Here is an 18,605-nt window from a genome sequence, read left to right as displayed (position 1 = left end):
CCAGCGACCATGCATCTACTACAAGTCAGCCCCACTATCGAGGTTAAAGTCAAAGCCTTGCGGTAAGCCTACAGTCTTAGGGATATTATACAAGTCAAGTCAGCAAGTTAGTCAAGTCCAAGGGGGAGATTTATCAAAACCTGTCCAGAGGAAAAGTTGCCTATAGCAACCAATCAGATCACTTTTTCAGAGGCAGAAGTGATCGGATTGGTTGCTATAGGCAACTCAGCAACTTTTTCTCTAGGAAGATTTTGATAAATCTCCCCCCAAGTCTTTAAAGTATAGCATGTGCTGAATAAGTCACATACAGCACAATCAACTATAAGTCCAAGCAAGCCAATAAGCTTCCCTAAGTTCACCTTGCCACTCATTCACGCTAATTTGAGCTGTAATGGATTGTACCATCTTTCCAACTTCAGTAAAGCAAGCCAGTTGACTGTAACCTTGCATCAGAGTGATTATTTGCCCTGTGCCTGGCACAGGTGAAGCTAGCCTACCTCGGGTGGTGTATAGGTCAACCACGCCCCCGCATCACCATAAGGTTAATTACGCATTACCCCGTCTGACACCACAGGTACTCCGGTGGAAAACAAATTTTTTTAAATCAACTGTGCCAAAAAGTTAAACAGATTTGTAAATTACTTCTATTTAAAAATCTTAATCCTTTCAGTACTTATCAGCTGCTGTATACTACAGAGGAAATTGTATATACATCCAGTCTGACCACAGTTCTTTCAGATGACACCTCTGTCCATGTCAGGAACTGTCCAGAGTACAAGCAAATCCCCATAGCAAACCTATCCTGCTCTGGACAGTTCCTGATACGGACAGAGGTTTCAGCAGAGAGCACTGTGGTCCGACAGAAAAGAACTCCAGAAAGAAATACAACTTCCTGTGGAACATACAGCAGCTGATAAGTACTGGATGGATTAAGATTTTTAAATAGAAGTAACTTACAAATCTGTTTAACTTTCTGGCACCAGTTGATTTAAAAAAAAAAATTAGTTTTCCTCTTGAGTAACTGTTACATTGTGCGCTCCGGCCACAAACGCTGGCCGTGAGCGCATGGTCCCCTTACCGTCTGCTGCCGACCGCATGTGAGCCCCAGTCCATCACTCTCCTGGTGTTTCTCCTGCTTCTGCCTCTCTGCTCCAGCGCGCGTGTCCCCATCCCCCTAGAGTGCGCGCACCGGAGCATTAAGATTTAAAGGGCCAGTACGCTCATTAGTGTAATCCACCTGTGGCTCACTTATAAATTCCTCCACCCTCCTCAGTTCCCTACTGGATCTTTGTTTCCTTGTGCCTTTGAGAAAGTGTTCCTCTGTATTGCCTTGCCGTGTACCAGATCTCTTGCGACTTGACCTTGCTCCTCTGTAGCCTGCCTACTTAACTCCTGCTTCGCTTTGACTTCACTACTGTGCCGCCTGCCCTGACCTTCTGCTGTCCAGACTACGAGTTGCCTTATCCCTCCTGTGCCTGGCATCTCCTCAGCCGCCTGTGTGGTCGAGCCGTGCCAGGGGTAGCGACCTGGGTGCCACCTGCAACAGCAAGTCCATCACGCTTTACTGCAGGCTCTGGTGAAAACCAGTGGCACCTTAGACTCCGCTCCCTGGTACGGTCCGAGTCATCTGCCACACAGGTCCAGCGGATCCACCCGGGGTTCCTGTCTTCAGAAACGTGAGTGTTACGGTACCCCTTTAAAGATGAAGCCTGCAGTGCAGAAATCTGTAGAAAAATACCATATACAAGTTATATAATTGGCAGAAATAGTGCTGCTCCTTATGTACACATTAAAGGCAACAGCTCTTGAAAAGTCACCTGAATGCAACCCCATAAAAGAACTGTGGACACAAATACATTGTAAATTATGTAATGTAATGGGCCGTTCAATCCCGTGGGGCCCAGAAGTAGCTCTATTGCACTTATGTCTTGATGACTTCTCCACCCCTGACATTACACTGACAGTAAACATTTTAACAATAGCTAAGAGTAAAATTGCGGCCAAATGGAAAAGCTCAGAAGTCCTGAACCTAAGATATTCATCCGATTCTATGCATCAGGTTTGCCAGATGGAATACACTATTGCTTCAATCTATAATAAACTCCCATGGTTTTCATACACATTGTCAAAATGGTTAGAATACAAACCCATAGATAGTTAAGTAATATCATCACAATTTTAGCAGATTAACCTCTTAAGGACTCAGCGTTTTTCCGTTTTTGCATTTTCATTTTTTCCTCATCACCTTCTAAAAATCATAACGCTTGCAATTTTGCACCTAAAAATCCATATGATGGCTTATTTTTTGCACCACCAACTCTACTTTGCAGTGACATTAGTCATTTTACCAAAAAATCCACGGCGAAACGGAAAAAAAAATCATTGTGCAACAAAATTGAAGAAAAAATTGCCTTTTGTAAATTTTAGGGGCTTCCATTTATACGCAGTGCATTTTTTGGTCAAAATTACACCTTATCTTTATTCTGTAGGTCCATACGGTTAAAATGATACCCTACTTATATAGGATGGATATTGTCGCACTTCTGAAAAAAATCATAACTACATGCAGGAAAATTTATATGTTTAAAATTGTCATCTTCTGACCCCTGTAACTTTTTTATTTTTCAATGTACGGGCTGTTATGAGGGCTCATTTTTTGCGCCGTGTTGTGAAGTTTTTATAGGTACCATTTTTGTGTTGATCAGCCTTTTTGATCACTTTTTATAAAAATTTTTATGATATAAAAAGTGACCAAAAATACGCTATTTTGGACTTTTTTGCGCCTACGCCATTGACCATGCGGTTTAATTAATGATATAATTTTATAGTTCGGACATTTACGCACACGGCAATACCACATATGTTTATTTTTATTTACACAGTCTTTTTTATGGGAAAAGGGGGGTGATTCAAACTTTTATTACGGAAGGGGTTAAATGACTTTGTTAACTTTTTTTTCCCACTTTTTTTTTGCAGTGCTATAGCTCCCATAGGGAGCTATAGCACTGCACACACTGATCTCCTATGCTGATCCCTTCAAAGCCATAGCTTTGCACGGATCAGTCAGATAGGGGCTTGATTGCTCAAGCCTGTAGCTCAGGCTTGGAGCAATCAATTGACGATCGGATGCCGCGGAGACAGGTAAGGAGACCTCCGCCTGCGTCCTTGCTGATCGAAACATCACGATTTTATCGGGAAATGTTTACTTTCGTTTTCAGACGCGGCGGTCAACTTTGATTGCCACGTCTGAAGGGTTAACAGCGCGCGGCACAATGATCTGTGCCGCACGCTGTTAGCCCAGGGTCCCGGCTATTGTTAGCAGCCGGGACGACCCGGTGTGATGCGGGGTCACGGCGTGACCCCGTTTTTCACACCGGGACCGGGACCAGGGCGTACAGGTACGCCCTGAGTCCTTAAAGGGGTACTCCGCCCCTAGACATCTTATCCCCTATCCGAAGGATAGGGGATAAGATGTCAGATCGCCGCGGTCCCGCAGCTGGGGAGCCGCGGGATCCCCGCTGTGGCACTGCGCTATCATTACAGCACAGAGCGAGTTCGCTCTGCGCGTAATGACGGGCAATACAGGGGCCGGAGCATCGTTACGTCACGGTTCCGCCCCTCGTGACATCATGGTACGCCCCTTTCAATACAAGTCTATGGGAGGGGGCGCGGCGGTCATCACGCCCCCTGCCATAGACTTGCATTAAGGGGACGGGCTGTTTTGTCATGAGGGGCGGAGCCATGGCGTCACGCTGCTCTGTCCCCTGTATCGCCCGTCATTCCGCACAGAACGAACTCGCTCTGTGCTGTAATGATAGCGGGGTGCCGCAGCGGTGATCCCGGGGCTCCCCAGCAGCAGGACCGCGGTGATCTGACATCTTATCCCCTTTCTTTTGGATAGGGGATAAGATGTCTAGGGGCGGAGTACCCCTTTAAGAGGTTAAAAGTATAAAACCACCGTTACTAAACAAAAGAGCCTGTTATGTCGTTTTGTCTTTTGTGTGTTTCTTTTTTTTCTCTTTGTGTGTGAACAATACTTTGGAAAATGAATAGATGATAACAATGTTCATTTTTCTTTCTTTCTTTACAGATGCAACTCTTGGGGGATTTACTGCCCAATAAGATTGTGGGAGACTTGAATATCATTCTTAAAGGGGTGGTGCGCTGCCCTGCAGTTCGGAGCTCTGCTCACAGCGTCCGGAAGTTCATTACTCCGAACGCTGTGTGCGGGCTTCCGTGCTCGCAGCCGCCGGGCGTGACGTCACGCTCGGCCCCTTCGTGAAGTCTCGCCCGCCCCCTCTACCAAAGTCTATGGGAAGGGGGCGTGACAGCGGTCGCGCCCCCTTCCCATAGACTTTCGTTGAAGGGGCGGGCGAGACATCACGAGGGGGCGGGAGAGACTTCACGAAGGGGCCGGGCGTGACGTCACGCCCGGCGGCTGCGAACACGGAAGCCCGCACACAGCGTTCGGAGTAATGAACTTCCGGACGCTGTGTGCGGAGCTCTGAACTGCAGGGCAGCGCACAACCCCTTTAACTTGAGGATAGAAAAAGAGGGTTGAGGCTTTTCACAACTCTCGCTGGCAAGGGATAGGGTCCTCTATTTTTTTTAAATCTACTGGATAACCGTATCCTTGGTGGCTCTCCCATCCTGCCAACAGAGACTGTCCCCATTATTCTCTTGCACATGCAGCATGGCTTGTCGGCAGGGTGGAGAGCTTTCAATTACACAACTTTATCTTGGACTATGCTCCAGTGTCCATAACTCTTGCTGATTGTTATCGTCCAGGGAAAGAGTTTATCTGGCATTTTTTTCAGTTACATGGTCTGAGATGATAACTTTGTGATTGCCTTAAAGCCCTGGTGGGTTGAGTTTTGTTCTGAAAATGCTTCTGCTGATCCTAGGCCCCACTGATCACCTACCATGATGCTAGTGATAGATTGCATACTTATTATACTAATTAACTAGCATCCCCATTCAGTGTTAATTGTTAATCGTGGCAAGTAGTTAAAATTGCCTTTGACCCATGGACTGAAAAGACCTGCCAATGTTATGCCACCCACTTGCAAGCAGATCTGTTTCTGTTCGGTAATAAATCTGGCCTGCAGCCAGCCGGTCTGGTGAAAGGATGTAATCCGCCTCACCTTTATGCTACCCCAGCTTCGGTAAGAACAAAAGGGAGGCATTTCTAGATTTGGTGCACGTTGCTTCTCAATCTCGGGATCTACTAGATTCCTTCAATGCAAATTTTTCTGACCATGATATTAAGGCTTTTAAGGCTGTTTCTAACATTAAGGCACCGGATCGGTTTGGATTTGGGGGGGGGGGGATTCTTAAAGGTTTTAAGGGATGAGATCACACTTACATTGACGTCTTTCTTTAATGACCTACTACACTCGAGTCTGTTACCTACACATGCCAATGTTGTTCAAGTTACAAGTTATCAAGTTACTCCTAAAACCCCAAAATGTCTCCCTCTTCTTACAGGCCTATTCCGCTCATTAAGTTATCAGCAAGTTGTTGTCTAACATACTTGCTGATAGACTTAGCGTCATCATCATGCCTCTTTTGATAGGACCTTCACAGGTTGGTTTCATTATAAACCTCCCTGCAGTCTCCAACTTGCAGAAAATTCTTGTGGTGCTGGACCAACCCGGACACCATCCAGAGCCAGTAAAATCCTTGAGCCTCCTAGAACTGGACAATAAGAAAGTTTTTGATAATTTGAGATGGTCTGGCTTGGGACAGTGTTGGACTGTTTTAAGATAGTTGGCCCTTTTCAAACTTTTCTGTCTGGCCTCTGTGCAGACCCAACCGAATGCATCCATTTGGTTTGCTTTCTTTCGGCTCTGGTAATTTTTTTGGTGGAATTACACGTGCACTGCATTGCTGTCAATGGTGACGGTGCAGGGCCGCACAGTCCTACTGCCTAAGGAATTCAGTGGTGGCTGCCAGATAAAATCTCCACTTGAGGAGTTCCGCGAGGGGAGATTCCTTAGTATGAGAATACCCTTCGAGTTTTTGGGAGTCCCCAGGTCTCGATAGTGATTCAGTACGGTCACACATCACATACTTTGGGGTAAATCTGTATTTTCTGCATCAGTTAAATTAAACCCCGCTCTTTGATAAGACTTTCATTCCTGAAGTCCAGATTTTCCCTTGGGGGTCACCATTTTCTTCAAGTCGCCCAAGTCTTTTTGTAGGGAGAGATTGAGCAGATCTGAACACATCGTGGAGTTCCGTTAGAGTTTAGAGCTAAGGGGGGGGGGGTGTATGGGGTCTCAGCCAATCACAGCTCATCAGACACTGAACCGCTGTGGCTAGGATGTTCAGAGCAGCATAGCAAAAAGATGGCAGAAGTTCTCCCATGCAGTGCTTCAGACGATGTCATGCCTGCTAAGGAATACCCCTTCCCAATCTGTGGAATGGCTAAGACTGTGCAGAATATGCAGCGCAATATCAAGGTAGAAAACTAAAAAATAATAATAAAGGCAAGTAGTGGTTTATTATGATGGGGGGAGTTAATTGGAAGGATTAAAAAATTTATCAAGATCATAACAGGTACTCTTTAGAGATCTGCGGATAGGGGATAAGTGTCTGATGGCGGGGGCCCGAGCGCTGGGACCCCTGGTGATCTCCTGTACGGGGCCATAGCTCTCCCATGCAGGAGAAATATATCTCCATGTATCTCTATGGGAAAGGTGGAAATGCAGCGTTCGAGCATCCCCACCTCTCCCATAGAGCTGTATAGGGGGGGGGGGGGGGGGGCATGTCATCGATCTCAGTGAATTCGATGCACGCACATTAGCCCGGGCACAGCTGAGGTAGTGCCTGGACCCCTGGATACACTGCAGATCTCCTTTAAGTCAAAATCATCCTTATAGTTGCATGAAACTGAGCATTTTCCACATTACAATTGACAATTACAATAGACGTGTCAGCACAGATTGTTGGATGCTCTTCAACATCATGTGCTTGGTTCAGCAAATCAGAAAGCGCAGAAGAAAAGTTTACTGTTAACAAAACCAAGTCATGAGCGAGAATTTTTTTTATATAAAAGCTTCCCAGACCAAAGAAAACACAGGAGCAGAGGTAAGAGACACTGAGATAGATAAACGACAGATAGATAAAGGATAAATAGATAGATAGATAGATAAAGGATAGATAAATAAATAGATAGATAGATAGATAGATAGATAGATAGACAGATAAATAGATAGATAGATAAATAAATGTATAGATAGACAGATAGAAAAGGATAAATAGATAGATAGATAAATAGATAGACAGATAAATAGATAGATAGATAGACAAATAGATAGATAGATAGATAGATAGATAGACAGACAGATAGATAGATAGACAGATAGATAAAGGATAAATAGATAGATAAATAGATAGATAGATAGATAGATAGTTAGATAGACAGATAAATAGATAGATAGATAGATAAAGGATAAATAGATAGATAAGTAGATAGACAGATAAATAGATAAGAGATAAATAGATAGATATGAGATAGATAGATATGAGATAGATAGATAGATATGAGATAGATAGATAGATAGATAGATATGAGATAGATAGATAGATAGATAGACAACTAGTGATACATTTGTAAAGGGATAGCTATATCATGGCAATTCATTTATTGGAATAAATCGTATACGAGGATAAAAGAATTCACTCAAACGTCAACAGAAGGTTTTTGTGCAAGTAGAACCACAAAGCATTTCTACTAGAGGAAAGGGCTGTACCCACCCGAAAATGCTTTGTTTTTCTTTAATCCAAGTGTGGTGTGTGATGAGTGATTTTATCCTAATGTAATTCCTTAACATAGGACTGTAAATTCCTCTTACATTTTAAACCGTGTTTCCAAACCAGGGTGCCTATTGCTGTTGCAAAACTACAACTCCCAGCATGCCCGGACAGCCAAAGGCTGTCCGGGCATGCTGGGAGTTGTAGTTTTGCAACAGCCGGAGGCACTCTGGTTGTGAAACACTATGGAAGAAATCTGAGAGTAATGAAATAGCAATGTTTAACATGTCTTCATCCTGAATGTATTAAAAGAAAAGAAAAAATTGTGGTCCTTCAAGAATCTCCACCATGCAATCTGTCAGGGCGGGTTAATGTAACGTAAGCACAGTGAGAATATTTTGGCAGGCAGAGTTTTTCCCCTTAAATGGAAGGCACATTTTTTTTTGGGCAATGATCCCGGCAATGTTTAGTTTGACCTTACATGACTTAAAAGTGTTTTCCATTATTGAACTAAGGAGAACAGTTATTGGCCCAGACTTTCTGATTTAATAACCTACTCACATATTTCTATAGAAGACCCCGGGGATTTTTTTTCAGCCCACCATATGTGAAGGAAATTCACTTTTATCACTTGTCCATTTTTGCTACTCAATACTGTTCTATCATTATTCTTGCCAAGAGCCTTGAAGCATTATATGTCAAATGCGCAATAGACGCCTGGGTTCATTTGGACCAGTGTTTCCCAACCAGCGTGTTGGGAGTTGTACTTTTGCAACAGCTGGAGGCCCACTGGTTGGGAAACACTGATTTGGACAGAAAGTGTAATTTTATAATGTATACACCCTAGCTGGAGAGGGAGTATTTATTCTGTTGCCAAACATTTTCTTGGAATTTGGTTAGGTTTGATTCTCTGAAACTTTTGGATCATTTTGCAGCATATGACACTGTAGATCACGCCTCCTCTGTAGTCTCTGCTCCGTTGGTCTTAAAGACTCTGCTCTCTCCTGGTTTTCTTCTTACTCATCATTCCAGACCACTATTCCTTCCTAACTACTCCCCCTTCTGTGTGAGTACACTGCCCATGCGCCCGCAACTCGCTAATATTTGTGGTCAGTTGCGCATCCGCAGTGTCAAATACGCTGCGGATGCACTACGTGTGACCCTACCCTTAAAGGTCCAACACACTACTGCTATATACTGTCCACATAAAACAATAAACTGAGTTCCTAAATAAAATCTCCTGTTCTAATATGATATTGTATGGTATGAAATGTAATTATTTGTATCTGTAAAATGTAAAAAAAAATTATAAATAAAAAAAAGAGTTCCTAAATATTAGGCTGCAAAATAATTTTTTATGATGTTATTACTGTCCCGTATCTCGCAACTTTTTGGGAGGTCAAAGCGGGACACTTATGTCCTTCCTATGAAAGTTGTATTTTTACCTTCCTTTCTATATGCCTGAATACTTTTTATTTTAAATGTTATCACACAATTCATCTGAATATAACAATTGTACAGGTATAAATTGCATCAGTTGGCATCTAATATATAGTTCGGAGACATAGTTTCTGGAGCAATAAAGAAAGTTTATTAATTAAAATCTTGGGTCAAAAGTAAAGACTGTTCCAACAAAAGAGGGACACTTGGGAGTTACTGTATGCTGTTATCAGGTGTCCCATTTTAAAGGGGTTGTGCGCTGCCCTAATTTTCGGAGCTCCACTCATAGCGTCCGGAAGTTCTCTACTCCGAACGCTGTGTGCGGGCTTCCGTGTTCGCGGCCGCCGGGAGTGACGTCACGCCCGGCCCCTCACCCGCCCCCTCGTGACGTCTCGCCCGCCCCCTCGTGACGTCACGCCCGACCCCTCTACCAAAGTCTATGGGAAGGGGGCGTGACAGCGGTCGCGCCCCCTTCCCATAGACTTTCGTTGAGGGGGCGGGCGTGACATCACACCCGGCGGCTGCAAACACGGAAGCCCGCACACAGAGTTCGGAGTAATGAACTTCCGGACGCTGTGAGCAGAGCTCCAAAAGTCAGGGCAGCGCACAACCCCTTTAAATGAGGACCTCTGGTAACTGCCTAGTTTGCCTAAAATGACTGACTATAACATTGCCTCCATTACTTTACTCTGCTGATTCCAGGCAGTCCCACTGTTGTTCCTGGTAGCAATACTATGGCCCCGATTTATCAACCTGTCTGAGGACAAGAACTGTCCCAGCTCACATTGGATGCTACACGAAAATCAGACACTTCTTGTCCTCAAACAGATTGATAAATCTGGGCCTTTCTGTTCCTAAAAGGAAATCTGTCATCAGTATCACCCACACTAACCTGTCATACAGGCTTTTAGAGTGGGTGATACTGATCAAAATGATACTCACGGCGTCCCGAACTGTCCAACCGTTTCACCGTAACTCCTCGTTTTCTGTATATTCAAATGAGGTCCTTGGGTCATGGGCGGAGGTGCGACCCAAGCCCGGGGCACTCTGAGGTATTCTTAGCCGGGCGGGTGCTCCACCTGGCTCATGCATATTGATAATCCCCCTCCCTGTTAGCTCGGCTGTGTTACTGTACGGTGCATGTGCCGCTTCCTTGGTCCAGGAGCGCCTGCCCGGCGAAGATTATGTCAGAATGGCTGGAGCTCGGGCCGTAACTCCGCTCAATGCTTTGAGGATTTAATTTAAATATACAGAAAATGAGGAATTACGGTGGAACGGCTGGACAGTTTTGGACGCCGTAAGTATCATTTTGATCAGTATCACCTGCACTACATATGACAGGTTAGTGCGGGTGATACTGATGACAGATTTCCTTTAATACACCTTTACTCTCACCATAACTGTGCCCTTGCAGCCACCAATGAGCAGAGATTGTTGTGGTGACAAAGCCCCATAAAAATGCAATACAAAGCATACACCTTTCAGCCCTAACATTAAAAGTGAGTAACATTACTTATCTTGTGACTATGACACCTGTTAAGGACCAGGACATATAAAGGAACGAGTGAACAGTGACTTTTTTAAGTTGATGTGTTACAAGTAGGAAAAACAGGATGTCAGAGAGATTTTGACTAGGATTAGGCAGGGTTTCCATCAGGATTATGCTCCCAAGGCATCGATAAATTGGCCCTCATTTACTAAGACCGGAGAGGTTTTTTTTGAGTGTTTTTGCTTCCCCCCCCACACACACTATTTTTCTCATCTAATGTACTATTGTCGCAAGTGTCAGGTTTTTTCTGTCACACAAAATATTGTTTGGTCGCACAAACTAGGCGGGTAAAACCCGGGTTAAAAAAAGAAAATGCAGACTTGGAGACCCTATTGAGAAGAGAGGACGTTTGTAGAAAATGACTATGCTCAAAGCAATAACAATCAAAATATCCATCACTAGTCAAAATTAATTTGAAAGTTTACAAAAATAGAACATGTAAAGAAAGGCTGACTAAGGGCACAAAATCAACCACCAGCTTGATAATCTATCCTGAGAGATGCAAATAACATTTCTAATGGCTGTTGTTGTGAACATCACCCTCAGTTTTTATGAACTTTCCGACTGCTTAACACTCGGAGAGTTTGCAAAAAGATGTTTGTTTTTTTTTGGTCGCACACACTGTCGTGTGACAGAATATTAGGCACTAAACCCGACAAAAACACTCATGTTCACGTTAGTAAATCAGGGCCATTGAGTTTTGCCTCAAATTGAAATATGCAGCAAACCACGCTTTTTAGTCTGAACCAAAACTCAAGATGTGCTTGGAAAATTTACCTAACATAGTCACTAGCTGTCCCTGAATGCCATAGTTGGAATCGAAAGGCTTTTATCACTATTATAGGAAAATTGTCATCTGCCTAAAGGATTTTTGCCTTCCCCTGTATTAACACAGCAGGGTTATAGGTTGCACTCGATGAACAGTGATACAAAAACTACTTAGCAAACAGATGAGCAGTAAGAACATTTCAGGAAATTCTTTGGAGTATCTTCTTGGTATAATGTACTGTATGATAATGTTCTTTGTAGTAAAGGGTTAATTTCATTTTCTTACATTCAGGTCATTTCTGAAGCATCTAGCAGAGAACAGAACATCATGGCCAGCACATTTACCTCTCAGCAAACCTACATTGATGAATTTAACCCCATAGATTACTTGCAGACATACTATGTGCCGGGGGATGGACTTCTTTTTGGAGAATGGACAGATTTTGTATTACAAAATCTACATGAAACATTCTCTAAAGGTAAGTAATTTTCCACGGTGTAGAGGTAGTAGTCGCACCGGGGCTATGGTGTCTAACGGGGCTCAAAGCAAATGTGCCCCATAAGAGACCATTATTATAAATGGCACATGGAGCCCTGTTGCAGATTTTGCATTGGTGCTATACCTCTGGTAATTAAAATTTACTGAAAAGGTTCAATTATGACATTTAGTGTAAAGAATCCAACTCAAAGCATTTATCATCTATCCACAGAACAGTTAATTAATGTTACTATGGTGTAGAGCTATGGTGCTTTATTTTAATTAAAGGGGTATTCCGGTGGGAAAAAAAATTTCATATCATCAGGCTCCAGAAAGTTAAACAGATGTGTAAATTACTTATTTTAAAAAATCTTAATCCTTCCAGTACTTAGCTGCTGTATGCTCCAGAGGAAGTTGAGTAGTTCTTTTCTGTCTGACCCCAGTGCTCTCTGCTGACACATCTGTCCATGTCAGGAACTGCCCAGAGTATGAGCAAATTCCCGTAAAAACCTATTCTGCTCTGGACAGTTCCTGACATGGACAGAGGTGTCAGCAGAGAGCACTGTGGTTAGACAGAAAAGAACAACTCAACTTGCTCTGTAGTTTACAACATCTGATAAGTACTTAAAGGATTAAGTTTTTTTTAATAGAAGTAATTTACAAATCTTTTAAAAGAAACTTTCTGGCACCATTTGATTTGAAAAAATAGTTTCCACCGGAGTACCCCTTTAACTATAAATTAGACAGATATCAATTAGTCCTCCAATTGTTAGCTATCTGCATTGGAAGTCAACATTTAAAGGTGGTAAGCCCACTTTGTGACCTCATACAAATGAGTAAGTCATGTGATCAAACCTCATCCCTTTACACCTCCGGAGCTGGATAATGGTGCATCATGCTGACTGCACTTCCCCACATATAAGAAAACCCTCTTACAGGCCCTCACATAGGCCAGCACTAAACATGCCCACACAGTGACTCTGATTTACTAAGAGTGGAATGTAGTTTTCGTTGTGGGTTTTAATTCACTATAAGTATTTTCCCCGGTATTTACTGTTTCCCCTATGTTTTGCACTTTTCCCTAGGTTTTGCTTTTTTTTTACAACTGCTCTGAGCTGTATGGTTCTCCAGAGCTCAAATCCACCACATTTTCTGTGGAAACATATATATGTTAGAATAATTTTAAAATGTGGGGAACACGCCCCCTTTTCCTGGAGGCCACAACCCTTTTTGGGTTTCCAAAGTAAAACAGAGAGTAGAAAGTTTGTTGCTTTTTTTGTTTTTGTGCAAATTGTGGCGCAATGCAACATTTTGGCGCACAAACTGACAAAACAGGGTTTACAACAGTAAATCAGGGCTAATGTCTTGGTTAGATGTACCCATTTTTTTTCAATTGATAAGCATTATCCCCATCGAGCATTTTGGGCTTGCAATCTCCCAAGACGTAAAAACAATTGGAAATTTCCACCCAGAAAATTCCACAGGGTGAATGGATTAAAAGAAATGTCCATTCAACTGCATGTTACCTTTAAGCATAAGCAGTGGAATTACCAACTGAAATTCCTGGGCGGAATTCTGGGTGGAAATTGTGTAGTGTGCACCCGGCCTAAATCTCAGAGACAGGATTTTGTGGAGGCAGATAGGGAGATAGCTGATTACAGTGCTTGACTGACTGAGCAGCGACGCATACTGGTCTAGCTGCCAATTTTTGGCAGAGGAATTAGCTCCCTATTCCCCCCCCCCCCCCCCAATCAAATAGATATTCCCAATAGGATAACTTGTAATTGTAGGACAAATCATTTAACCCCCGTAAGGGCATCTTATATTACTGTCCCAGGTAACTACTCTGAGTTGTTTCTGTTAGCAACAGCTGGTGGAACAAGCAGGGTGCAAAAGGAAAAGACAAATAGCATACATAGGCTAGCAGAGGTCTGAGCAGGTGAAATTCAGTCAATACAGAGAATAAGCTAAAGTCAAGGCAGCCTCCCAATAGATAGGGTGATCAGAAGCTCAGGGCATGTAGCAGGCAATAAGATGAGGTCAGAAAACAAGCAAAGGCAAGAGTGGATTAAATAGAACCATAGAATACCTTTGTACAAACAAGAACCAGGGAACCTTATCACTCAGGCAGGAAATAATAGGAGAAGGACCCTTACGTAGTCATTGGCAATAAGACATAGGATGGGAATTAGTGCATATTGGGCCTTTATGAGGCCAAGATCCAGTGCAAGTGCCAACTATAGGGAAATGGAAAGAAGATGGAAATTGGCAATGACAGGGTTAACTTTCAGGTTCAACCAGCTAACGTAAAGCAGGAAACAGTCCTTACAGAATACAACTTATACATTAGGGGTTAAATCTGTGTTCATCGGGTGTACTGTCAGTCCTGTGGAAAGGAACATGCATTATAACACATATAAAGCCAGGTTATGAAAATACAAACTTGGCTCTGCTACATATAAAGTTCTGTAGCATACATGGGAGACTCCTGTATGGATATACACACAGGACATCAGAACTAGAAACATCAGCTTTTACACATGACCTGTCAGATCTGAGACCATATGGGGAAAATTGCCAATACCCAGGTGAACAATAATCTGTACCCAGGTGAACATTTGTGGTAGCCACGGTGTGTTAGTAGAAATACCTGATCCTTTTGTGAAGCCAGAGCACCGTTATCCTGTCACCGTTATCCTATGGAGACAGCTTCTCCTGGGCCAGACACGGGGGGTAAATGAACACACCGACGTGAGGTTACGGATAACTGTCTTTACTGAGCTGGGTACAGATGGTATCACACATACAGCTGGCTTTAGGTGAGAGAGTGCAGTGTAACCACTTGGCAGCCCTGTTGCCTTGCTGTGACTTGTGGTGCTTACACCAAACAGACTAATACTGACTTGTGAGACGGAAAGATGAATCCTGGTAGTAGGGTCCTGTCAAGGTTACTGAAGCCTTCTCCGCAGGGGCATGAACTTCCACCGTGCGAGGAATCCTTGCAGGATGACCAGTTGAGATTAGATTTGAGCTAGGCCTCTCCTCAGAGCACACAGCATATCACATCTGAACCAAAATGTAGCTCAGGCTAAACTAAACTTAGACTAAGGTAACTCCTCCCCCACTACACTATATAGGGGAGACTTTAGGGGCTCCCATTGGCAGGCAGGGTCACATGGGGGTTCACTGCTCTCATTTATGGGTACACAGAAAACATATATACAAATAACAATACTATAATTGACTTAGAAAAATATATTACTTTGCAATGGAATGTAATCATAATTAATATTAGGGATGCACCGATATATCGGCGGCCGATACATATCGGCCGAAAATAGCTATTTCGGCAAAATGCCGAAACAACAAAAAATGTCTGTCCGGGCATGCTGGGAGTTGTAGTTTCACAACAGCTGGAGGCCCCCTGGTTTTTAGTACACAGTATTAGTTTTTATATGCTCTGGTCGGCCCCCGCCTGCAGCCACACACAGGAGCCGGCTCGGGCACATAAAAAGAAGTATTCCTAATCCTATCCCGGACATCCCTGTGTCCCGAAAAATCTTTTCGGGACATAAGGATGTCCGCCGGTCACTCACCATTCCCCGGCGTCCTCCCGCGATCCTCCTTCGGTCCTTCGCTTCTCCGCCTCTATGGTCGTACACACGGGACGTCACTGACGTCCCGTGCGTACAACCATAGAGACGCAGGAGGACCGCAGGATCGTCGCGGGAGAACGCACGCCGGCCGGGGCCTGGTAAGTGACCGTGTCATCTTCTTCAGTGTTCCGGTCACCGCTCCTTCGGTCCCGGCACCTACTGCTATGGTCCACTGGCCATAGCAGTAGATGTGACCCCGGGCCGGAGGAGCGGTGACTGGAACACTGTGGGGGCAGCAGTACAGACATACAGCCTCCAGCCGTACACTGTATATGGCTGGAAGCTGTATGTCTGTGGGGTGGGGGAACTGCTGACCTAATGTGGGGGGGGAGCTGCCTACAAATGTGGGGGGGAGCTGCCTACAAATGTGGGGGGAGCTGCCTAATATTGGGGGGGGGCTGCCTAATATTGTTGGGGGGAGCTGCCTAATATTGTGGGGTGGGGGAGCTGCCTAATATTGTGGGGGGGGGCTGCCTAATATTGGGGGGGGAGCTGCCTAATATTGTGGGGGGGGGAGCTGCCTAATATTGTGGGGGGGAGGGAGCTGCCTAATATTGTTGGCGGGAGCTGCCTAATATTGTGGGGGGGGGGAGCTGCCTGATATTGTGGGGGGGGGAGCTGCCTGATATTGTGGGGGGGGGGCTGCCTGATATTGTGGGGGGGGGAGCTGCCTAATATTGTGGGGGGAGCTGCCTAATATTGTTGGGGGGAGCTGCCTAATATTGTGGGGGGAGCTGCCTAATACTGTGGGGGGAGCTGCCTAATATTGTTGGGGGGAGCTGCCTAATATTGTTGGGGGGAGCTGCCTAATATTGTGGGGGGAACTGCCTACTATTGTGGGGAACCTGCCTACTATTGTCGGGGAACTGCTGACCTAATGTGGGGGGGAGCTGCCTACAAATGTGGGGGGAGCTGCCTAATATTGTTGGGGGGAGCTGCCTAATATTGTATGGGAACTGCCTACTATTGTGGGGGAACTGCTGACCTAATGTGGGGGGGAGCTGCCTAAAAATGTGGGGGGAGCTGCCTAATATTGTTGGGGGGAGCTGCCTAATATTGTGTGGGAACTGCCTACTATTGTTGGGGGGAGCTGCCTACTATTGTGGAGAACCTGCCTACTATTGTGGGGGAAATGCCGACCTAATTTGGGAACCTACCTACTGTTGTGGGGGAGCTGCCTACTGTTGTGGGGGAGCTGCCTACTATTGTTGTGGGGGAGCTGCCTATTAATATGGGGGAACTCCCGACCTAATGTGGGGGAGCTGGCAATCTAATGTGGGGGAATCTAATCTAATGAGCAGAGCGCTGCATTTTACCAGAAGACGGGGAGAAGTCATTTTCGGTATCGGTTTCGGCTGGACATTTTTTTTTATTTCGGTTTCGTTTCGGTTGTGAAATTTCCATTTCGGTGCACCTCTAATTAATATAACAGTAAGACCTTTGGTGGCCCCAACACCGTATACTGCCAAGCTGCCCGAGAAAGTCCAAAGCCACAGGACAGCTATTGATGCTGGGACACCACACATTCCTCTTACCCTGATGTAGGATTTTTTTTGTAACAGTAATTTGACATTCCTTGTAATATTCCTTTTTAACCTGATAGTTTAAATGTGTCATATTTTAAAGGTGGAGTAAAAGGAGAGACACTTCTCGATTTTGGTACAGGACCCACCATTTATCAACTTCTCTCTGCTTGTGAAGTGTTTGATAAAATCATTGTCTCAGATTTCCTTGAGCAAAACTGTGCGGAATTACAAAAATGGCTGAAGAAGGACCCGGATGCTTTTGACTGGACTCACATTATCAAGTTTGTATGTGAGCTGGAAGGAAATAGGTATTCATTTTTACACCAACATAATACTGAATGTGAAAAAGTATGTGCTTGAGTATATTTGTAAGGTATACCATCTCAATATCCTCTAACTTTTATACAGGGCTAGTGCAAACACACAGCAGCCAATCTGATCACAGAGAGCTACAACATCAAAGCATATGAAAGGGAGAAATAGGTTGAGCCAATGGTGAGGCATTGAGGGGGAGATTTATCAAAACCTGTACAGAAGAAAAGTTGACCAGTTGTCCATAGCAGCCAATCAAATCGCTTCTTTCATTTTAAAAAGGGCCTCTGAAAATAAAAGACACAATCTGATTGGTTGCTAGGGGCAACTGGTTAACTTTTCCTCTGCAAAAGTTTTGATAAATCTACCCATGAGTGTTTCAGACTTATATTATCATGCATGTATACAGAACATGTAAAAACTGTTAAAGGGGTACTCCATTGTAGAATATCTTATCTCCATAGTGCTGCTGCTCATAGAAGATTAGATTTAAGTAGTTAATCTGTTTTCCCTTAGTCTTGTCAGCAACACAATGATGGGTTAACACTTTCCCCTGTGAACTTGCAAGACCTGGGAATTTTTAATGAGAAACTAATTAATGGCACCTCCCTAGTGTATATATATATATATATATATATATATATATATATATATATATATATAAACCAGATACAGGCGCAGCACTCCAACAAAATAAGTGATTTAATATCTCATGTCAGCATTACAACGTTTCAGCTCCTCCTGGAGCCTTTTTTCAAGCATGAGGAGGAGCTGAAACGTTGCAATGCTGACATGAGATATTAAATCACTTATTTTGTTGGAGTGCTGCGCCTGTATCTGGTTTTTATCTTGGATGGACTCTGATTAAGTCCTTTGGGACGCTGGCACCAATTTTTTGGTTGGACTGGATAAGTAGTGCTGCTTTATTTTGGGATTATATATATATATATATATATATATATATATATATATATATATATATATATGCCCCCAACTGCCCCCGGCTCAGTGAGTACTTTAATAGTAAAAAAAAAAAATTCTATAACAGAGCTGAGGGAGGGAAGCCTGTGCTGCTGACAAGACTAAAGGAAAACAGATTAACTACTTAAATCTAATCT

The 18,605-nt window shown here is 43.8% G+C and overlaps 1 protein-coding gene across 7 annotated transcripts in view; it reads left to right on the top strand.

Annotated features, from left to right (window-relative positions):
- LOC130293389 (nicotinamide N-methyltransferase-like) overlaps window positions 1-18,605 on the top strand; it is a 51,459-nt gene that overhangs the window by 21,752 nt on the left and 11,102 nt on the right. For 5 of the 7 annotated variants that reach the window (XM_056542011.1, XM_056542014.1, XM_056542012.1 and 2 more), the window contains 2 exons: window positions 11,808-11,994; window positions 17,276-17,483. In XM_056542011.1, the coding sequence (XP_056397986.1) occupies window positions 11,808-11,994; window positions 17,276-17,483 (395 nt within the window). Of the gene's footprint in view, window positions 1-1,576; window positions 1,677-7,081; window positions 7,093-11,807; window positions 11,995-17,275; window positions 17,484-18,605 lie in introns of those variants that run through there. The other 2 variants (XM_056542017.1, XM_056542016.1) reach the window with 2 other exon arrangements.

This window comes from Hyla sarda, chromosome 10, assembly GCF_029499605.1.
Source record: "Hyla sarda isolate aHylSar1 chromosome 10, aHylSar1.hap1, whole genome shotgun sequence".
NCBI classification, from domain to species: domain Eukaryota; kingdom Metazoa; phylum Chordata; class Amphibia; order Anura; family Hylidae; genus Hyla; species Hyla sarda.
The sequence above is the reverse complement of the archived record's forward strand: the minus strand, read 5'-3'. Positions and strand labels throughout refer to the sequence as shown.